The 16467-nt window shown below is 51.0% G+C and overlaps 1 protein-coding gene across 2 annotated transcripts in view; it reads right to left on the minus strand.

Annotated features, from left to right (window-relative positions):
* DCX (doublecortin) overlaps positions 1–16467 on the minus strand; it is a 40009-nt gene that overhangs the window by 7226 nt on the left and 16316 nt on the right. Inside the window, exons 3-4 of one of the 2 annotated variants that reach the window (XM_027877503.1) lie at positions 1697–1799; positions 590–712 (exon numbers count right to left, since the gene is read on the minus strand). In XM_027877503.1, coding sequence (XP_027733304.1) covers positions 590–712; positions 1697–1799 — 226 coding nt within the window. Of the gene's footprint in view, positions 1–574; positions 713–1696; positions 1800–16467 lie in introns of both variants that reach the window. The other variant, XM_027877495.1, reaches the window with a different exon arrangement.

The raw sequence follows: 16467 nt of genomic DNA on the forward strand, positions 1-16467 counted from the left end.
GAGAGGAGGGGAGAGAAGAAGAGAGATGAGAAGAAGAGAAGAGAGAAGAGGAGAAGAGAGAAGAGGAGAAGAGAGAAGAGAAGAGAAGAAGAGGGGAGAGAGGAAAGGGGAGAAAAGGAGAAGAGGAGATGAGAGAGGAGAGAAGAGAGAAGAAGAGAGGAGAGAAGAGAGGCGAGAAGAAGAGAGGAGGGGAGAGAAGAGAGATGAGAAGAAGAGAGAAGAGGAGAAGAGGAGAAGAGAGAAGAAAAGAGAAGAAGAGGAGAGAGAAGAAGAAGAGAGGAGAGGAGAGAAGAGAAGGAGAGGAGAGGAGAGGAGAGAAGGGAAGAATTGGTAGTAATTATGATGACCCGAGTGGAAGAGGCTGGGTTTCCCAAGTGGGTACGTCAAAGCACCCTGGGGCCACGTCCTCTCGTCTTGGGAACAGTGTATTCAATGAGTTTTGTCACTGTGTTATACAGTTGCTTTGGCACCATGGAGGCACATCTGGTGTCCAGTGGCGATGCACCCTCAGGCATGCAGAAGGTACCCCCCCGTGGGCAGAGTCAGCATGCACAGTGAAGGAAAAATCACTTACCATCTTGGTCGTTACCTGAGTCAGCCGGAGACTTGCTCCTGCGCACGGGGCCAGGACTTTTTGCTGAGCTCTTTTGAGTCTTGGGAGATGACTTGGTGCCTGTGGTGGCAGGTGGGGCCCCCTTCATGACTCGGCACTCTGGGGGGAGAACAGCCAAGTTAGTGGGGTCCAATGTGGAAGATTCCCCCTTGCTCCTGTAAGCCAGTCACTGGTGCGTCGCAGCCCTTCGCCCAAGCCTAGACGTGACAAGGAACTTGTCCAACATCACAACTAGAAAGTGGCGGAGCTGGGGTGTGAACCCGGGTTCTCTGACTCCAAATCCAGCATTCTTTCCACTGTACCACAGGGCACCGCGAAGGGCACCTTTGAAATTCAAAAGATCGAAAAAGGGAATATACGGAAATTGCTCTGCAAACCTTAAAGAGTTCTAGAAATGCCATTATTCTTATTTATTCTTATTGAGTACGATCATGATGACCCCCAGCTCTGCAGATGGGAGAGAGATGGTAGAGCAGTGCCAGCCTTGCTTGCCTGTTGTTGTTCTGGCATCTTCCCTATGCTTCCCAAAAGCGATGACTTAGGTTTGAGTCCCAGCTCTATCACTTACCAATGGCGTGACCTTGGCCAAGTCACTTCTCTCTGCATCTGTAAAATGAGGGGATTTGGCTAGATGGGCTCTGAGGTCTGTTCCAGTTCTAAGTTTGTGCACCTATGACCCCTTCTAGGCTCACGTTTAGGCCCGGCTTCCTTCCTTCCAGCTCCCTAGGAAGCCTTGGTCTCCTCTGCTTGGTTGAAGTTGGGAAAGAGGACACTGGTCCATAGCCATCCTGGGAGAACTGGGCATGGACTAGTCCTGGTGGTTAGGTATAGGGAGTGAGGGGAATGGCAGGGAGGGAAGGTTGCGGGGCTGAATGCAGCAGGTTGGCACGGCTGATGGCAGTGAGTGGGCGGGGTGGGGAGGGTAAGATGGGTTTGGTCACCAGCTTTATGTCCTTCCTCCCCCACAGCCCAGCATCCTTCCAAAGCTCTGTCACTCAAGTGAGCCTGCAGAAATCTCAAGCGGTCAAAAGAGAAACAAAGGCATGACAAGAACTATAAGCCATAGGGGCCATCCATGCTCACCATTCTCATCCAGGGAGAAGTCATCCTGGGCGTAGCGGAATTTTTCAGGACCGCAGGCAATAAACACATCATCGTCACCAAAGAAATCGTGGAGACAGGTCACCTGGAGAGAAGGCAGACACATCTGTTGGCGATTCTGGTGGTGGGACACCTGTGATACCCACGGCCTGCCCCCTGCAGCTCACAGACGATACAGAATCAGAATTTTCGAGCTGACCTCAGAGGCCAACGCGGCTGACAGGCGGCTGTTCGGCCCGTGTCTGAGGACCTCCTGAGGCATCTCATCCCACTTTGGGGCAGCCCCTCTTGACAGTCACAGCCCAAATCTGCCTGTGCCTCCACTGTTCCAGGCTCTGCCCCCTGGGGCCTAACAGAACAATCGAATCCCTCCTCCTCCTCCAGGTGGCCCTTCAAATCCTGGAAGGCACCTAGCTCGTCCCTCCCCCAAGCCTTCCCCTTTCCAAGGTAAAAGTGCCCGGTTCCTTCATCTGCTCCTCAGATGGCAAGGACTTGAGGCCCCTCGCCATGTGGTTAGCCTCTGTAGGTGCCTTCCAGATTATCAATCAGCCAACCAGTCAATGACCAAGCATTTATTAAGCACTGTGCTAATGCTGGGGGAGTGAAGCCAATGAATGAAACAATCTCTGCCCCGCAGGAGCTTCTTTCTCTTGACAGAAACGTAGAAGTAAAGATGAAATATATATGAAGAAAATACAAGGAAATGTGAGTAAGGGGAGCATTAGCAGCTAACTTTACTTTTCTAGGTGCCAGACCCTGGGCAAATCACTTGCCCCCTCTGAGCCTCAGTTTCCTTATCTGTCCAGTGGAGATAATAGTTCTCATATCCAAGAATCTAAGAGGTCACTGAGTATACTCCCTTTCATTTACAGAGGGGGAAACTGAGGTCCAGAGGAGTCAGGGACTGGCTCAATACAGGTAGCAGGTGGCAGAGCAGGGATTCAAACCCAGTTCTACTGAGCCCATGCCCAGAATGCTTTCCATTGTGTCTTGCTGCCTTCACCCTGACTCTGGAGGTTTCATACAGGAAACCAGGCTGGTCACTGCACTGGCGACCACACAGATGGCTTCCACTGCAGGAGGCCGGGTGGGAGAAGATGGCGCTAATACCACAGGCCTAAACCCTATAGCAAGACGCCATGGTTCCCAGTATTCCCAAATTAATGCCTAGTAAAGTTGTCCAGTTGATCTTCCCCCTACCATCCCTCACCTGGAGAGCTTCCTTCTCCCCAGGAACCCTTGACCCTTGCATAGATAATACTTGATAGTTTGCAAAACATTTCACAGTCTATGAAATATATTTACATCCATTCCCTCCTTTTCCTCTTCCTGATAGCCCCATCAGAGAGGACAGGCAGGATAGGGACCTCTAGCCTTATGTTACCAAGGAGGAAACTGAAGCCAGAGGAGTGGAAGGGATGTGCCTAGGGAAGCAGAGACCAAGACTCGAAGGGTCTCTTGATTCCCCATCCAATGTATCCTAATACTAAGAACAGCAATCACACAACAGTGACACGGTTAATCTAACGTAGGCCTACTGTGCTCTGGAGCTAGTGAAATAAGCTAGACCATTAGCTCCACATGAGTCAATGGTGCAATATGGCAGCCAGAAAAAATGGGAGCAGGGTCTGTGGTTGCATTGAGAAAATCCAAGTGGCCAGAATGAGGGCAGCGTGCATGTCGCCACCAGCTGCCCTCATCAGAGCACATCTGGACGTGGCGCTGTAGTCAGCTCTGGGGGCCGACTCAGGGAAGGACAACGACAAACCTGAAAGCATCCAGAGGAAAGTCAACAAGATGATGGCAAACAATTCCATCCAAGACCATTGAAGGATTTGGGAATGGTGATCCCAGAGAAGAGAAGATCAGAGGAGGGGGCATGGATCCTGGCTAGAGGTCATTCATTGAAGGGCTAGCCGTGGAAGAGGGGATAGCCTTGTTCTGCTTGGGTCCCGAGGGCAGAGATAGCAGCTGCAATGTGTGTGTGTGTGTGTGGGGGGGGTCATAGAGAAGCAGCTTCTACAATGGATGATGGTGGTTAGGGATGGACAGGACAGGGCAGGCAAGCCTGACTCCCCAAAGGCTAGAGAGAAAATACTCAGGTGCTCTTACAAGAGCCTTGGAGGTGGCTTTGCCACAGGCCTGGGGAGGCTCTGCCTGGCCCGCAGGGACAGCCCAGGTCATGACAAGGCCTGGGTTCAGGCAGCTCACTAATCATAGGAGGGGAGGGAGAAGAAACTCTGCTGGTTCTCCTGATATCGCTAGTCTTCAAGATTGGCCACGGGCCACGCGCAACCCTGACCTGTGTGTGAGGTGGCCAGTTGGAGTGGGAACCATTCACACTCGTTGCAGTGTGCTGCCTCTTGTGGCTATTGGGACTTAGGGGTGGCTGCTTGCTGTGGGACTTTGAGCAAGTCCTTTGTCTTCTCTAGGCCTTAGTTTCCCTGTCTGTAAGATGAGGTAATTAGACTAGGTAATCTCAAAGGTCCCTCAAACCTTCCATGTGTCTCCATTCCAGGCTACTCAGCTAGGGAGGAGGGAGAGCTTAGCTTGAGGCTTGGGTGGCTCCCACAGAATCCTAGGAGGGCCAGCTGTATCTCATTGCCCCAGGCTCCTCGAGACGCCGGTATGAGGGAAATGTGGCATGGAAAGAACATTGATCTTGGGTCAGAAAACCTGGCTTCGAGGCCAGGCCTGTTACCATCCATGTAACCTTGGGCAAATCACTTAAGCTCTCGGAGCCTCAGTTTCTCTGTGAATGGATTGGGGTTCGACAAAATATTGCAGACTTCTTGCCTCTCCTCCCCTCCCACTCACTGCAGATGCTTGAACCTGAGCTTACTGGAAGTCCTGGGAAGGTTGCATCGATAGCTATCCCAGCAGCAACGGTGAAGACAATGCCCCAGTGGTCCCTTCGCCCTCTCCCCTCCTCCCCTCCTTCCCTCCTCTGGTTATGGGATTGGTAGCTCTGGGGAAGGCATGGAGGGAGCAGACATGCTAATGTGTGGTGGGGTGACAGCCCAGGGAATGAGCTTAACAAGCTAGCTGGCATGTGGGGATTCCACCTCTTCCTCCAGCCCTCTAGTGAGGGGGTATCCCCGCCCCCCAAGGCAGCCCATTCCCCTTTAGGGAGGCTTGAATTGCTAGTAAGCTCTTCCTTATTTAGAAGCCAAAATCCGCCCCTCTGCAAGTGCCACTCACTCTTCCGAGTCCTGCCCGCCGAAGCCTAATCCCTCTTGTACATGCCAGCCCTTCTCCAGGCTCAACACGCCCAGTTCCTCCAACTTCCTGTGCTCTCCAGGCCTCTTCCAGCCCAATTGGCTTCTTTGGGATACACTCCTTCCTCAAATGTGCTCAGGCCTGCTGACACTCCAAATGAGGTCTGGCCAGGGCAGAGGACAGTGGGACCGTCCCCTACCATCTTCTGGGCACTCGGCCTCTCTCGATGCTGCTGCCACATCACACTTCCGATTCCTATTGTGTTCGAAGTCCATTGGGCCAAACAGAGAAGGGTTAATCCCTTTCCCCCATCATAGTCCTGTAAATATCTGAAGACAACTAACGTGTGGTGTGGTGTGGTGTGGTGTGTGTGTGTGTGTGTGTGTGTGTGTGAACACCACCACTGTCCTCCAATACACGAAGGATTGTCATGGGGGAGAGAGACCAGGCTGGTTTTGCTCACTTCCCTCTCCTCCCCTCCCTTCTCAGGCACAAGGGCCAAAGGGAATGAGAATGGGTTTTCCAGAGGCAGACTTGAGCTGCAGATGAGGGCAGCTTCCCAGCAATCAGAGCTTTGCTGAATAGGATTGGCTGCCTCGGGAGAGAGTGAGCCCCCCATGGCTGGCTGGACATCCCCCACCCCCGGCCAGGATGTTAAGGAGGGCATCCCTGTTGGAGTACATGTTAGCCTACACCTGACCTCTGTGTACCCTGCTGGGGTGCACGTATGACCTGGGAGGCCTCTTCCTACTCCATGATTGGGCCCTGCCATGGGATCTAGCTTGGGCCACGGGGAGTTTGTTTTCAGTTCTCTTTTGGCCATCACATGTGCCACCGTAAGGTTCTGGTGCAAATGGGAGATGACATTTCTTTGACCATATGTCAACTAAATTCCAAAGGGACTTTCCTCCAGCCCCCTGGCTTAGCTATTGCTCACACGCAAGCCCTTCTTTAAGATGAAAAAAACAGCTATTCTACCCTCTTTCCAACTAATTAGTGATACACCCCACAGCCTCGGCCATGGGCGCTGGATTGGGCCATTTCTAAATGACTGACTCATTAGATATTTGGAGAATTAATCCCTAGGATTTAGGGATTGAGAGCTGGAAGGGACCTTAGAGGATTCTAGTCCAGTCTCTTAATTTTACAGAGGGGGACAATGAGGGCTGTGGAGGGGAAGGTCCCATAGCTAGCAAGTGTAGAGCCTCGGGATTGGAACGTGGGTCCTCTGCCTCCCAATCCAGCAACCTGAAGACAGTTCTCTGGTTCTCCCTGAGTCTTCTCTTCTCCAGGCTATAAATCCATCATTTCTTCAACTGATTCTCATGTGGCCTGGACTCAAGGCCCTCCTGGTTGCCCTCCCCAGATATTCTCCAGTTTCTTAAAATGTGGCCCCAGATCTGAGCCTGATACTTCAGATGTGATCTGATGAGGCAGAGGACAGTGACATTGTCACCTCCCTAACCCTGGAAGCTTTGCCTCTCACTTTGGCCTGGTATTTAGGACCCTCTGTATCTTTACCCAAGCAGTCTTTCCAGCCTTATCTGCCACTATTCCCTTTCCCAGTCTATGCTCCAGCCAAATAGGATTCCAGGCAAGACTGGTGTTGGCTGACCTTTCAACCATCTGTATCCTTAGATACCCTGGCCTCTGTCCTGCCCACCTAGTTGCCAGACTCCTGCCCCACACTGACCTGGGAGCAGTGATAGGGTTCCTAACCCTTAGCCTGACTGTCTCCAATCCCAAAGCCCTGCTTGCCTCTTAATATTGGGCCTTGCCTGGCCAGTCATCCCATGACCTAGCATGCTAGAGCCATTGTCGGCTAGGCTCCGAATCCTGCTTCTGGGATGCCCTGGGCTCTTTGGGAAGCCCCAGTGGGCCCTCTAGCCACTTGGAAAAGCCAGCTCTAACAAAATCTTCAGCTAGAGCCTTGTCAGGGCACCATCAGGGTAAAGTAGGCAGGGCACTGCTGCATTTGGAGGCAGAGCACTTGGGGGTGATTCCCAACTTTGCTACTTCCTACCTAGGGAACCTTGGACAAATCATTTCCCCTCTCTGGGCCTTAATTTTCTCCTATGTAAAATGAGGGGATTGGACCACTCAGTCATTAAGTGCCTCCTATGTGCCAGGCAAGGTGCTGAGTTCTGGGGACACAAAGAAAGGCAAAAAATAGTCCTACCCATGCCTTCCCCCTTCCCCAACTCCTCCACCCCCACCCACATCCAGTCCAGCCCAGCACTGGGCCATGTACACAGGGGTGTATGGAGAGCATTGTGGAATTGACCTGGGCAATACTCTTGGATGCAAGACACTGAAAGCCCTGACCTCCAATATCCCACAGGCACACCAACTGCTGCCTTCTTCAGCCACAGCACGCGTGTGCGCGCGTGCGCGCGCGTGCGCACACACACACACACACACACACACACACACACACACACACGCTACTATTGTCCTTTGCCAGAAGTTGGGGATTGGGGGGCTGATCATTTCCCCCTTTCTTTATCCTCCCAGGAAAGACCGGCGAATGCAGTCGCTCATTCGCTATGGTGATGTTCCCCTCCACACGGGTAGCATCCTGCGTCAGCCAGGCCCAGCCCCCTCCCCCCTCCCTGCTCTGCGGCTGAGCACTGCAGTGTCTCAGACAAAGAATCTGACGACAGCTAACTGGGTGAGCTCATCGGTGGCGGGCGGTGGCTGAGATGGCGGCAGCAGCAGCAGCAACAGCATGGAGTGGCCTGATTGGCATCTCAACAGAGTCCCAGGACTGGTCAGGGCCTGAGCCTCTAACTACGTCCATTCATTCTGCCTCCTCCTTAGCCACAATCCCATTGAAAGAGGCCAATGTGCCCACCCCGGCATGAAAAGCCCCTTTGAGCTCTTGGGTCACTGTTAGTCCTCCACAAGCCAGGCCAGGCCAGACTTGGTTTACCTGGGGTTGGGGGGCAGGTGCCTGACAGTCAGATGGCCTTTCCCACAATGGGTTGTGGTGCCAGCTGACTGGAGTGGAAGAGCAACCCATCCTCAGCAGGGCAGCAGGCTAGCCCTGCATGGATGGACTGGCCCAGTCCCCCATCACAGGGAGCAGCTGTTGGCATTTAGTCATTTCAGTCATATCCAACTCCTTGTGACCCATTTGGGGTTTTCTTGGCAAAGATCCCGGAGTGGTTTGCCATTGCCTTCTCCAGCTCATATTACAGATGAGGAAACTGAGGGAGACAGAGTGAAGTGACTTGCCCAGAGTCACACGGCTAGGAAGTGTCTGAGACCACATGTGAACCCAGGTTCTCCTGATTCCTGGGCTGGCACTTTCTCCACTGTGCCATCTAGCTGTCCCAGAGGGAGCAAAGCCCTACAGAATCGTCTGGCCATAGCCATTGTGTGAAGCACTTCTTAAATGCTGAGAGAGCTACTTCCAAGGCAACAATCTGGCCCCTGCAGAGCTTGGGAAAGGTGGTCAGGGCAGGGGATGGTTCAGGGGCCTCCTCTGGAATCTCAGGCCCAGGAAAGGCTACCAGGGCCCCTTAAGCTTCTATGGGAAAATAGCTGGCACTTTATCTCAAGAGGCATCTGTGCTGCTGAGGAAGCCTATCAAAGGGAGGGAGGCAGAAGGTGCAATTTAGGAAATGGGTCTGCCTTTGGGGAGATCAGTGTCCCACTGGCCACCCGCCCAGGAGTTACTGTCCCTGGCTGCCACTGATCCTGGTCCACTGTTATTGAGCGCTGGTCTTGGGGTGCATACAGCGCAGCATGCTCTGGGTTCAGTTTCCATTCACCCCCAGAGAGCGGATAAGTCGGTACTCTCTGCATGGTCCTACGGAAAATAGTCGGCCATGTTCTATCATTTTACAAAGAGGGAAACTGAGACTCTGAGATGAAAAAGCATAGCATCTGGCTCTAGGCTAGACAGAACTAGGCCCAAAAGTCAGAGAGTTCCTGGATGCTCAGAAGACCCAAACCAAAAGAAGACAAATGCCCTAGTTTCGGGAATTCTCTCCTCACCCTCCCCTCCCCCCCAACCCAGTTATCCATCTTGTTTTCTTCTAAGCTAGGGACCAGTCCTAGCCTCCTAGGCTCCCTAAGCCCATCCCGCAGACAGCTGCATGGGGGGAGACCTAGCTCAGTGGCATTGACTGCCCCAGGATTATAGAGCAGAGGCTAGGTCTCATCTCGTATTTCTGGTTACATAAAATGAGGGGCTTGGATTTGATGGTCCATATGGTTCTTTTCAGCTCAAAGTCCTAGATCCTATGACATGATCCTAAAAAGTAATTCAGGAAGGTGCCGGGCTATAGTCAACCCCGCTGCAACGGCCATTTTGAACAATTCCATCATTTGTTTATCAGATTCATTAGCCTACCTGCCTGACTTCTCCCCGGCTCCCTAACCTTCCTCCTTTCTCCTTCCTTTGCCTAGTGAAAAACACCACAAGCAAAGGGCTTCCTGGCGGCAGGACCTGGGTTTAATTCCTTCCCTTGCTTTCCCTGATACTACCTTGATAGACTAGCTATGTTCAGCACCACGGACAGTGCCTCTGTGTGGTAAACTAGTCTCCTGACTAGGCAGGCAGCCAGTGGAGGCTGAGGACCATTCCCTGTAGGCACAAAGAATCAAGTGCTTCTAACATTCTGGCTGTAGGCAGACCCAGTAGAACTGGGTGGAGTGCAGGGTGGGGTGGGGGCGAGGCGAGTGGGGAGAATCATCCATCTTTTGGAAACTACAGAAATTTTGGGGGGCAGGACTAGAAGCGTATCAGGCTTCTAAGGAAGCTTCAAGACTGGAGGCAGATGCTGGTTTGAAATCTAATCCTTCCACTGGATGGGAGAGGCAGTATAGTGTAGTGGAAGAAGTCTGAAGCCCCAGATTCAAATCCCAACTCTCTCACTGTGTGACCTTGGGCAAGTCCCTTGCCCTCTCTAGACCTTATTTTCCTCTTCTGTCAAATGAGGGGGCTGGAATAGATAAATTCTGTTGAAGTCCCTTCCAACTCGAAATCTAATGAGTCTCTGAGGTCCATACTCAGCCCATTGGCCAGCAAAGGCCTCAACGGGCTCTGTGGTAGAACATCAAGTAGTAGTGGCTATTCAGCAGCCTGGGAGACTAGATCCCAGGAGGGCCTCTGCAGAATCCTCACCAGGGAGGCCAGAAAGGGCCTTCATTGGCTTCTGGTGATAGCCGCTAGGGCCTGCCTGTACACAGCCAGGGAAGGGGAATGAGGGGCCAGTGAAGCAGGCACATAAGAGTCTATCGAGAAGGGAATGAAGACACAGACCAAAGCCAGCTTCAGAGAGTTCTTTGGCAGTGAGTAGAAATGGAGACCTCTCTGGCCTTCCAAATGGCCAGCCAACCACAGGCGTCTCCACACTGTGACCAGAGAAACAAAGAAGAGCTGACTCAGGTGCTCCTCAGAGATCATCAGTTTCAACCCCCTCATTTTACAGAGGGGGAAGGAAATAAGGCCAGGTCGTGTGTGTGTATGCATGTGTACACGTGTGTATATGTTTGTATACGTGCGTGTGTCACGCGGATAATGGAGGTAAGGTTGTCGAAGGTCACACAGTAAGACAGAGACAGGACTCCAATTTCCTCACTTCGGTACTCCTTTTGCCACGCTCTGTTGTTCTTTCCCAGATTCTCAGAGTCCTAGGTCTTTGGTCTTTTCATGCCAACCTACCACTTCAATTTTGAACTGAAGAACAGATATTATCTCAGAGCTGCAAGAGGGTACTGGACGTAAAAGGATGTGGCCTCACCTTTCCTTTTGGTGACATCACACAGCCCTGAACTTTTGTAAACCAGTGTGGGCACCAATGTGGATCTCACTAATTAGAAATTCCCTTCAGTGATGTAGATTGCCACCCATCTCTACCTGCCCATTCTGTGGAACTGTTGTCTATGGCCTCTCATAAGTTCACCACGAGGGTGAGGGGGTCTACCCAATGTGTTAGAGGTTTTCCTTGTTGTCCTTTTCCTGCTATCATGAGACTACCTCTGAAGCACTCTGGCTACCTGTCTGCTATCCTTGTCCCTTTACATGACATTCATGTTTGTTTTTTTCAGACTGCCATTTTTCTGACTCACTACAACATAGCAACACTGGCAGAATCTTGGTATTAAAAAGATGGGCCTTTGTTTCCATGGCAAGCTTGCGGGTCATTAAAAGAGCCCTGCAATTTGCTGAAGGCAAGCCAGCCTGCTTTCATCCTACTCGACTGTGGGTCAAATTCATTGTTCATCTGTACTGTCTATCACAGAGACACATACTAATGGACAAGCTTTCCAGATTGTCCATCCAAATGTATGTCATAATCCCTTCTGCTTCATCTACTTGGGCTTGCTTATGTGGATGGTTGGGCCAAATTTTTTTGAGAGGTCACACACCTCTTCCAGGAGGCTCAACAATGTTCTGTGACTTGACCCAATGAGCACAATGTCATCCACAAACAGGAACATAAGGAGAACCTCACCATCCACAGAGAATCCCTCTCCAGCTTGGATTCTGCATTCGCTCTCCTCCTTTACATTGGTGAACACCTATTTTATATCTCATCTGATGTTTTGATCAAAGGGTCATTTGTGGCACCCCATCTGGGGCCACTCCCCAACTGGAATTCATACTCATGGTTTGAGCCCTGAAAGGGTACCTGCTACTCCTAACACTAAGGGTTCTGGGGTAACTCTGAGGGGCTGGGTTTTTGGCACTGTTTCTCATAAGCCTCCACTAACATGCTTCCCATTAACAAGTAGCCAGCCAGCTAATCGGCTCTTAGAAAAAGTACTTACTAAGACAGCATAGTAAGAACGGTTGGTACAAACATGCTTCTCACCTCCCCCAAAAAAGCCTAGGACACACTCTCCCACAAATATGCATGGCTCCCAGGGAAGAGGAGGCTCAAACCCAGAATGCAACAGCAGTGAGGCATGCATGTGAAGCAAAGCAGTACGCAACTTGCGCCACTTCATGGCCTCGAAGTCCTTTCTGGAGTCCCTCTCTGGCATTCTTCTGTGGTATGAGGGGTCATCGTGCGCCTTGTAGGTGCCTTACTCCTCAGGCGGCTGTGTTTCTCCATGCATTTCTCTTCACTCGTATCACTCTGCTCCTGACTGGCTGCCCTGTCTCCTACTGGTCCAGCCTCTCTGACGACATTGTTAATGGTGGGTGGGGGGGAGGTGGGAGAGGAGAGAGACAGAAACTCTCCTTCTCCCAAGAGTGATTCCCTCTCAGAAGCCTGGATCCTACTCTGGAATCCTCATCTCTTCCACCACTGGCCTGCTTCACTGTGGCTTGACAGACTGCCGTTTTTACATACGGGCCCAGAAGGCCGTGTGGCTCTGTCAATCAGTCACAAAATGTTGCCTTTTGTCCAATGGCCTAAAGCCCTAGAATGCTCTCAAAATAAGGGCTTATTCACATATCGGCAGGAAATTTCCTTCACACTTGGTGCTCTGTTGGCTGATGGACTCAGGTGAGCTATCTGAGCCTTCTGTGATCACGTTAATTAATCCATATCAAATAGGGTTCTCTCAGTTGTTATGTATCTATCATTCAATGGTGTATACAGGAGAGACGCCTCATGGGAAAAGGGCTTTGAAGGCACAATTCTGCTCTGGAGACTCGAAAGCTCTTTCATAATCAACAAACCAGCATAATGACATGTCCCATTTGCTTCTGTTTTCAGGAGGTTGCAAAATGGTGAAGAATCAGCCAGTCTATTGCTGAATATGGCTTACAACAGCCTGTTTGGATCCTACTGGTGCCCTCATTGAGGAGAGCTTTGATTCATGTCTAGGTGACTCACCTGAAGATTTAGTTGAGATGGGCCCTACCTCAGAGAGCTGGATGACGTGAGTTTCCACAGAGCCACATTTAGACAGGGAGGTCAAGGTGTCTGAGTCTGGTGGGCATTAAGGGCTCAGATCCCGAGACTTTAGGTTTGAGCATTGCCCTTTGAGGGGCAGCTAGGTGGTGCTGTAGTGGATAGAGTGCTGGTCCTGGAGTCAGAAAGACCTGAGTTCAAATCCAGCCTCAGACACTAGCTGGTGGGACCCTGGGCAAGTCACTTCACCCTGTTTGCCTCAGTTTCCTCATCTATAAAATGAGCTGGAGAAGGAAATGGCAAACCACTTCGGTATCTTTGCCAAGAAAACTCCAAATAGGATCACAAAGAGTTGGACACACTGAAACAACTCGACAACAACAAATTGCCCTTTCAGGCAGTGAATGCAAGAAGTAGACCATCCCACGGGACCTTCTAACGCTCATTTCCAAGCTCGTGGTTTTCAATGTACTCTGGCAGAAGTGGAGGGGGCACTTGAGGGGGGACAGGCCCTCTGCCTCTGTTCGCTCAGCCTCTGCCAGCCCTTGAACCTCACTACTTGGTCTCAAAATGGCCCCAGAATGATGGCAAGGTTTTCAGATTTCAGCTAGACAGCTGTGGCTGACTAGGATTGTTCCTATTTTTCAAAGAAGTTTGACTTGGATTTGGCGCCCTGTGATTAGCCAAGACAAGAGCAAGACAAAGACAGCATCCGCCCAGCTGTTCCACGGGACAGGCCTGGCCTTCCAGCTGAGGGAGGGCTCTTTGTACTAGGAAAGTGGTTGCCTAGCAACCAGACCTTGCAGCTGCCAGCCTCTAAATGCTGAAAGCATGACTTATGGGAAGAAATACTGCAGGAGAAAAGGCTGGGGGTGGGGGCTTGGGCCCAAAGGATGGCCCTGAATGCCCAGATCTTCCCCCAATTCCTCCCCCTTCCCATGAGGAACCTTGTGTGTCTGCACCACTCTCCTCACCCCTCCCCTGCCACTCTCCGGTCTCAATCAGCCAGGGAGGTGGAAATCTGCTGAGCGGGCGGAGGGAAGGGGATCTTGGACAATGCCAAGTAACAGCACCCACATTCATTTGCCAGACCTCCCTCTGGGTTCTGGACGGGAACACCCATTGTCTCCATTGTATACCAAGGTACACAATTACAGAGCCTCAGATTTGGCACCTGAACAAGAACCCCCACTACAACACACCCAACAATTGGTCGCTGAACCTGAACTTAGAGATGGCTAGTGACTGGGAAGCCAGGATACCCTGCGCCAGCCCGTTCCACACTTAGAAAACTGTCAGAAAGGTTTTCCCCATATCAAGCCTAAATTTACCTTTCTGCAACTTCCATTCAAGGGCAGTTAGGTGGTGCTGCAGTGGATAGAACACTGGGCCTGGAGTTAGGAAGACCTGAGTTCAAATCTAGCCTCAGACACTTACTTAGCTGTGTGACCCCGGGCAAGTCACTTAACCCTGTTCGCCTCAGTTTCCTCATCTGTAAAATGAGCTGGGGAAGGAAATGGCAAACCACTTCAGTATCTTTGCCAAGAAAACCCCAAAGAGGGTCATGAAGAGTTGGATACAACTAAAAAAATGACTGAACAACTACAACTTCAATCTGACAAATACGTATTATGCCCTTTTCATGTGCAATGGACATGTGTATGTCCTTGCCCTCAGGGAACTCCCAGTCATTCCTCCTAGATTTGCCTTCTGGGGCCCAGCGGAATAAGCTCGAGCTCTCTTTCACATGACTGGAGGCAGCCATCCTATCGTCAGTCCTCCTAAGTCCCTCTTTGGGCCCAATCCTCACATGAGTATAGTTTCCACTGTGGGGTCCTCCTGTGGACCATTCTCATGCCTGTTCCTGACTTGGAACTCCCTTCCCATTCCTTACCCCGGCCTCTTCAAGCCCACCCATCTACAGTCTGGCAGGGTTCCTGTCGCTAAGGGAGACAATGTCTGTCTTGTGATAGGCGGGTCTATCTTAATTATTACCCAAAATAGCTGCAGATGCACACTTAACTTTGGATGAACTGTAGGACTTGTCAGCTCAATGCTAATCTAGCCCTCCCCCTCCCCATCCTTTCCTTCATCCATCCCCCACCCCCATCCCCACACATGCATACTTCTTCTGGGCCTCATGCAGAAGCAGAGAGTGGCCATCTCTTCTCAGTAATGCATCTGGTTTGCTCCATCATTGGAGAAAATGTCACAAATCCGCCACCTAGTTGTAGTCCCTTGGCAAGGGGGACCTCAAGCCCTTTGCCCCTTCCACCTTATAGTAAGGCTATAACACATTGTGGGTACAGGTGTTTGGCCACCATTTCTACAAGCCTTGGAGAAGTCAACATTGAGGCCTAGAGGGGAAGCCCCTTGTTCTCAAGGTATTCAGAGGCTGGAGGTGTGGGGTGAGAGTATTGGTGGCATCCCTTTAGCAAACCCCAGAGAGCCTTTGCTACTGAAAATCTTAAAGTCTTTGGCAGAAGGCCTCAATAGAGGGAAGTGCTTTCTAACAATCAGAGCTGTTCGGCAAGGCAACTGGCTTCCTTGAAAGCTAGTGAGTTTCTCATCTCTGGGGGTGTTCAAGCAGAGGCTAAGTGGGTAACTTCTCAGGAGTACCATATCCTTTAGTGCTCACATCATAGGGTCATACAGTTAGAAGGAACTTTAGAGGCTACTGGGTCTAACCCCCTCATTTGACAGAAGAGGAAACTTAGGCAGGCAGAGGTGAAGTGTCTTGCCCAGGGTCATACAGCTAGTAAGTATCCAACTCATGATTTGAACTCAGGTTTTCCTGACTCCAAGTACTGGGCTACCTAACTGCCTCAGATGCCATGTTCTCCATGAAACCTTCCCTGATCTTCCCCCCCAATGAAAATGATCTCACTCTCCTCAAATTTCTCACAACTCTTTACCTATAGCTCTCCTGTGCTCTTCTCTCATTATTCCCTGGAGCATAGTTATTTTTATTTATTTTCTCCCCATTAGATTATAATCTTAAGAGTGTGGGACCTGTGTCCTATCTTTGTATTCTGAGTGTTGGGTATGGTGCCTGGAATACAGTAGGCACGTGATGATTGTATACTGACTGACTGAATGAGGGTTGTCCAGATGACCTTGGTGCCCCTATCAGCTTGGGATTCTGACAACTGAATCCTGAAGGAGGAGGCAGTTACTCGCAGTGTGAGATCACGCTCCAACCAACGCCAACAAGTCATACCCCTTTCCTCTCAATATTCCATAGCTTTCTTCTGACTTTGGTTAATGGCCAGTTTGAGTTGCTCTGTCTATCTTCAGAGAAAGGGAGAGAGGCAGAGAAGAGAGAGACAGAGACAGAGAGAGAGGAGAGATGGCGAGAGAGGAGAGGAGAGAGAGGAGAGAGAGAGAGCAGAGAAAGAGAGAGAGAGAAAGAGGGGAGAAAGAGAGTAGAGAGAAGAAGAGGAGACAGAGAAAGAGAGGAGAGCAAGAGAGAGAGAGGAGAGAGAGAAAGAGGAGAGAAAGAAGAGAGAGAATGAGAGGAGAGAGAGTGAGGGCAAGAGAGAGAAGAGAGAGAGAAAGAGAGTAGAGTGAGAAGGACAGGAGAGAGAGCAAGGGCAAGAGAGAGAGGGGAGAAAAAGCAGAGAGAGAGAAGAGAGAGGGAGAGAGGAGAGAGGAAAGAGAAAAAGAGAGGAGAGAGAAAGAGAGGAGAGAGAGTGAGGGCAAGAGAGAGAGGAGAGA

Source organism: Vombatus ursinus, unplaced genomic scaffold (genome assembly GCF_900497805.2).
Source record: "Vombatus ursinus unplaced genomic scaffold, bare-nosed wombat genome assembly UNPS02004268.1, whole genome shotgun sequence".
Taxonomy (NCBI): domain Eukaryota; kingdom Metazoa; phylum Chordata; class Mammalia; order Diprotodontia; family Vombatidae; genus Vombatus; species Vombatus ursinus.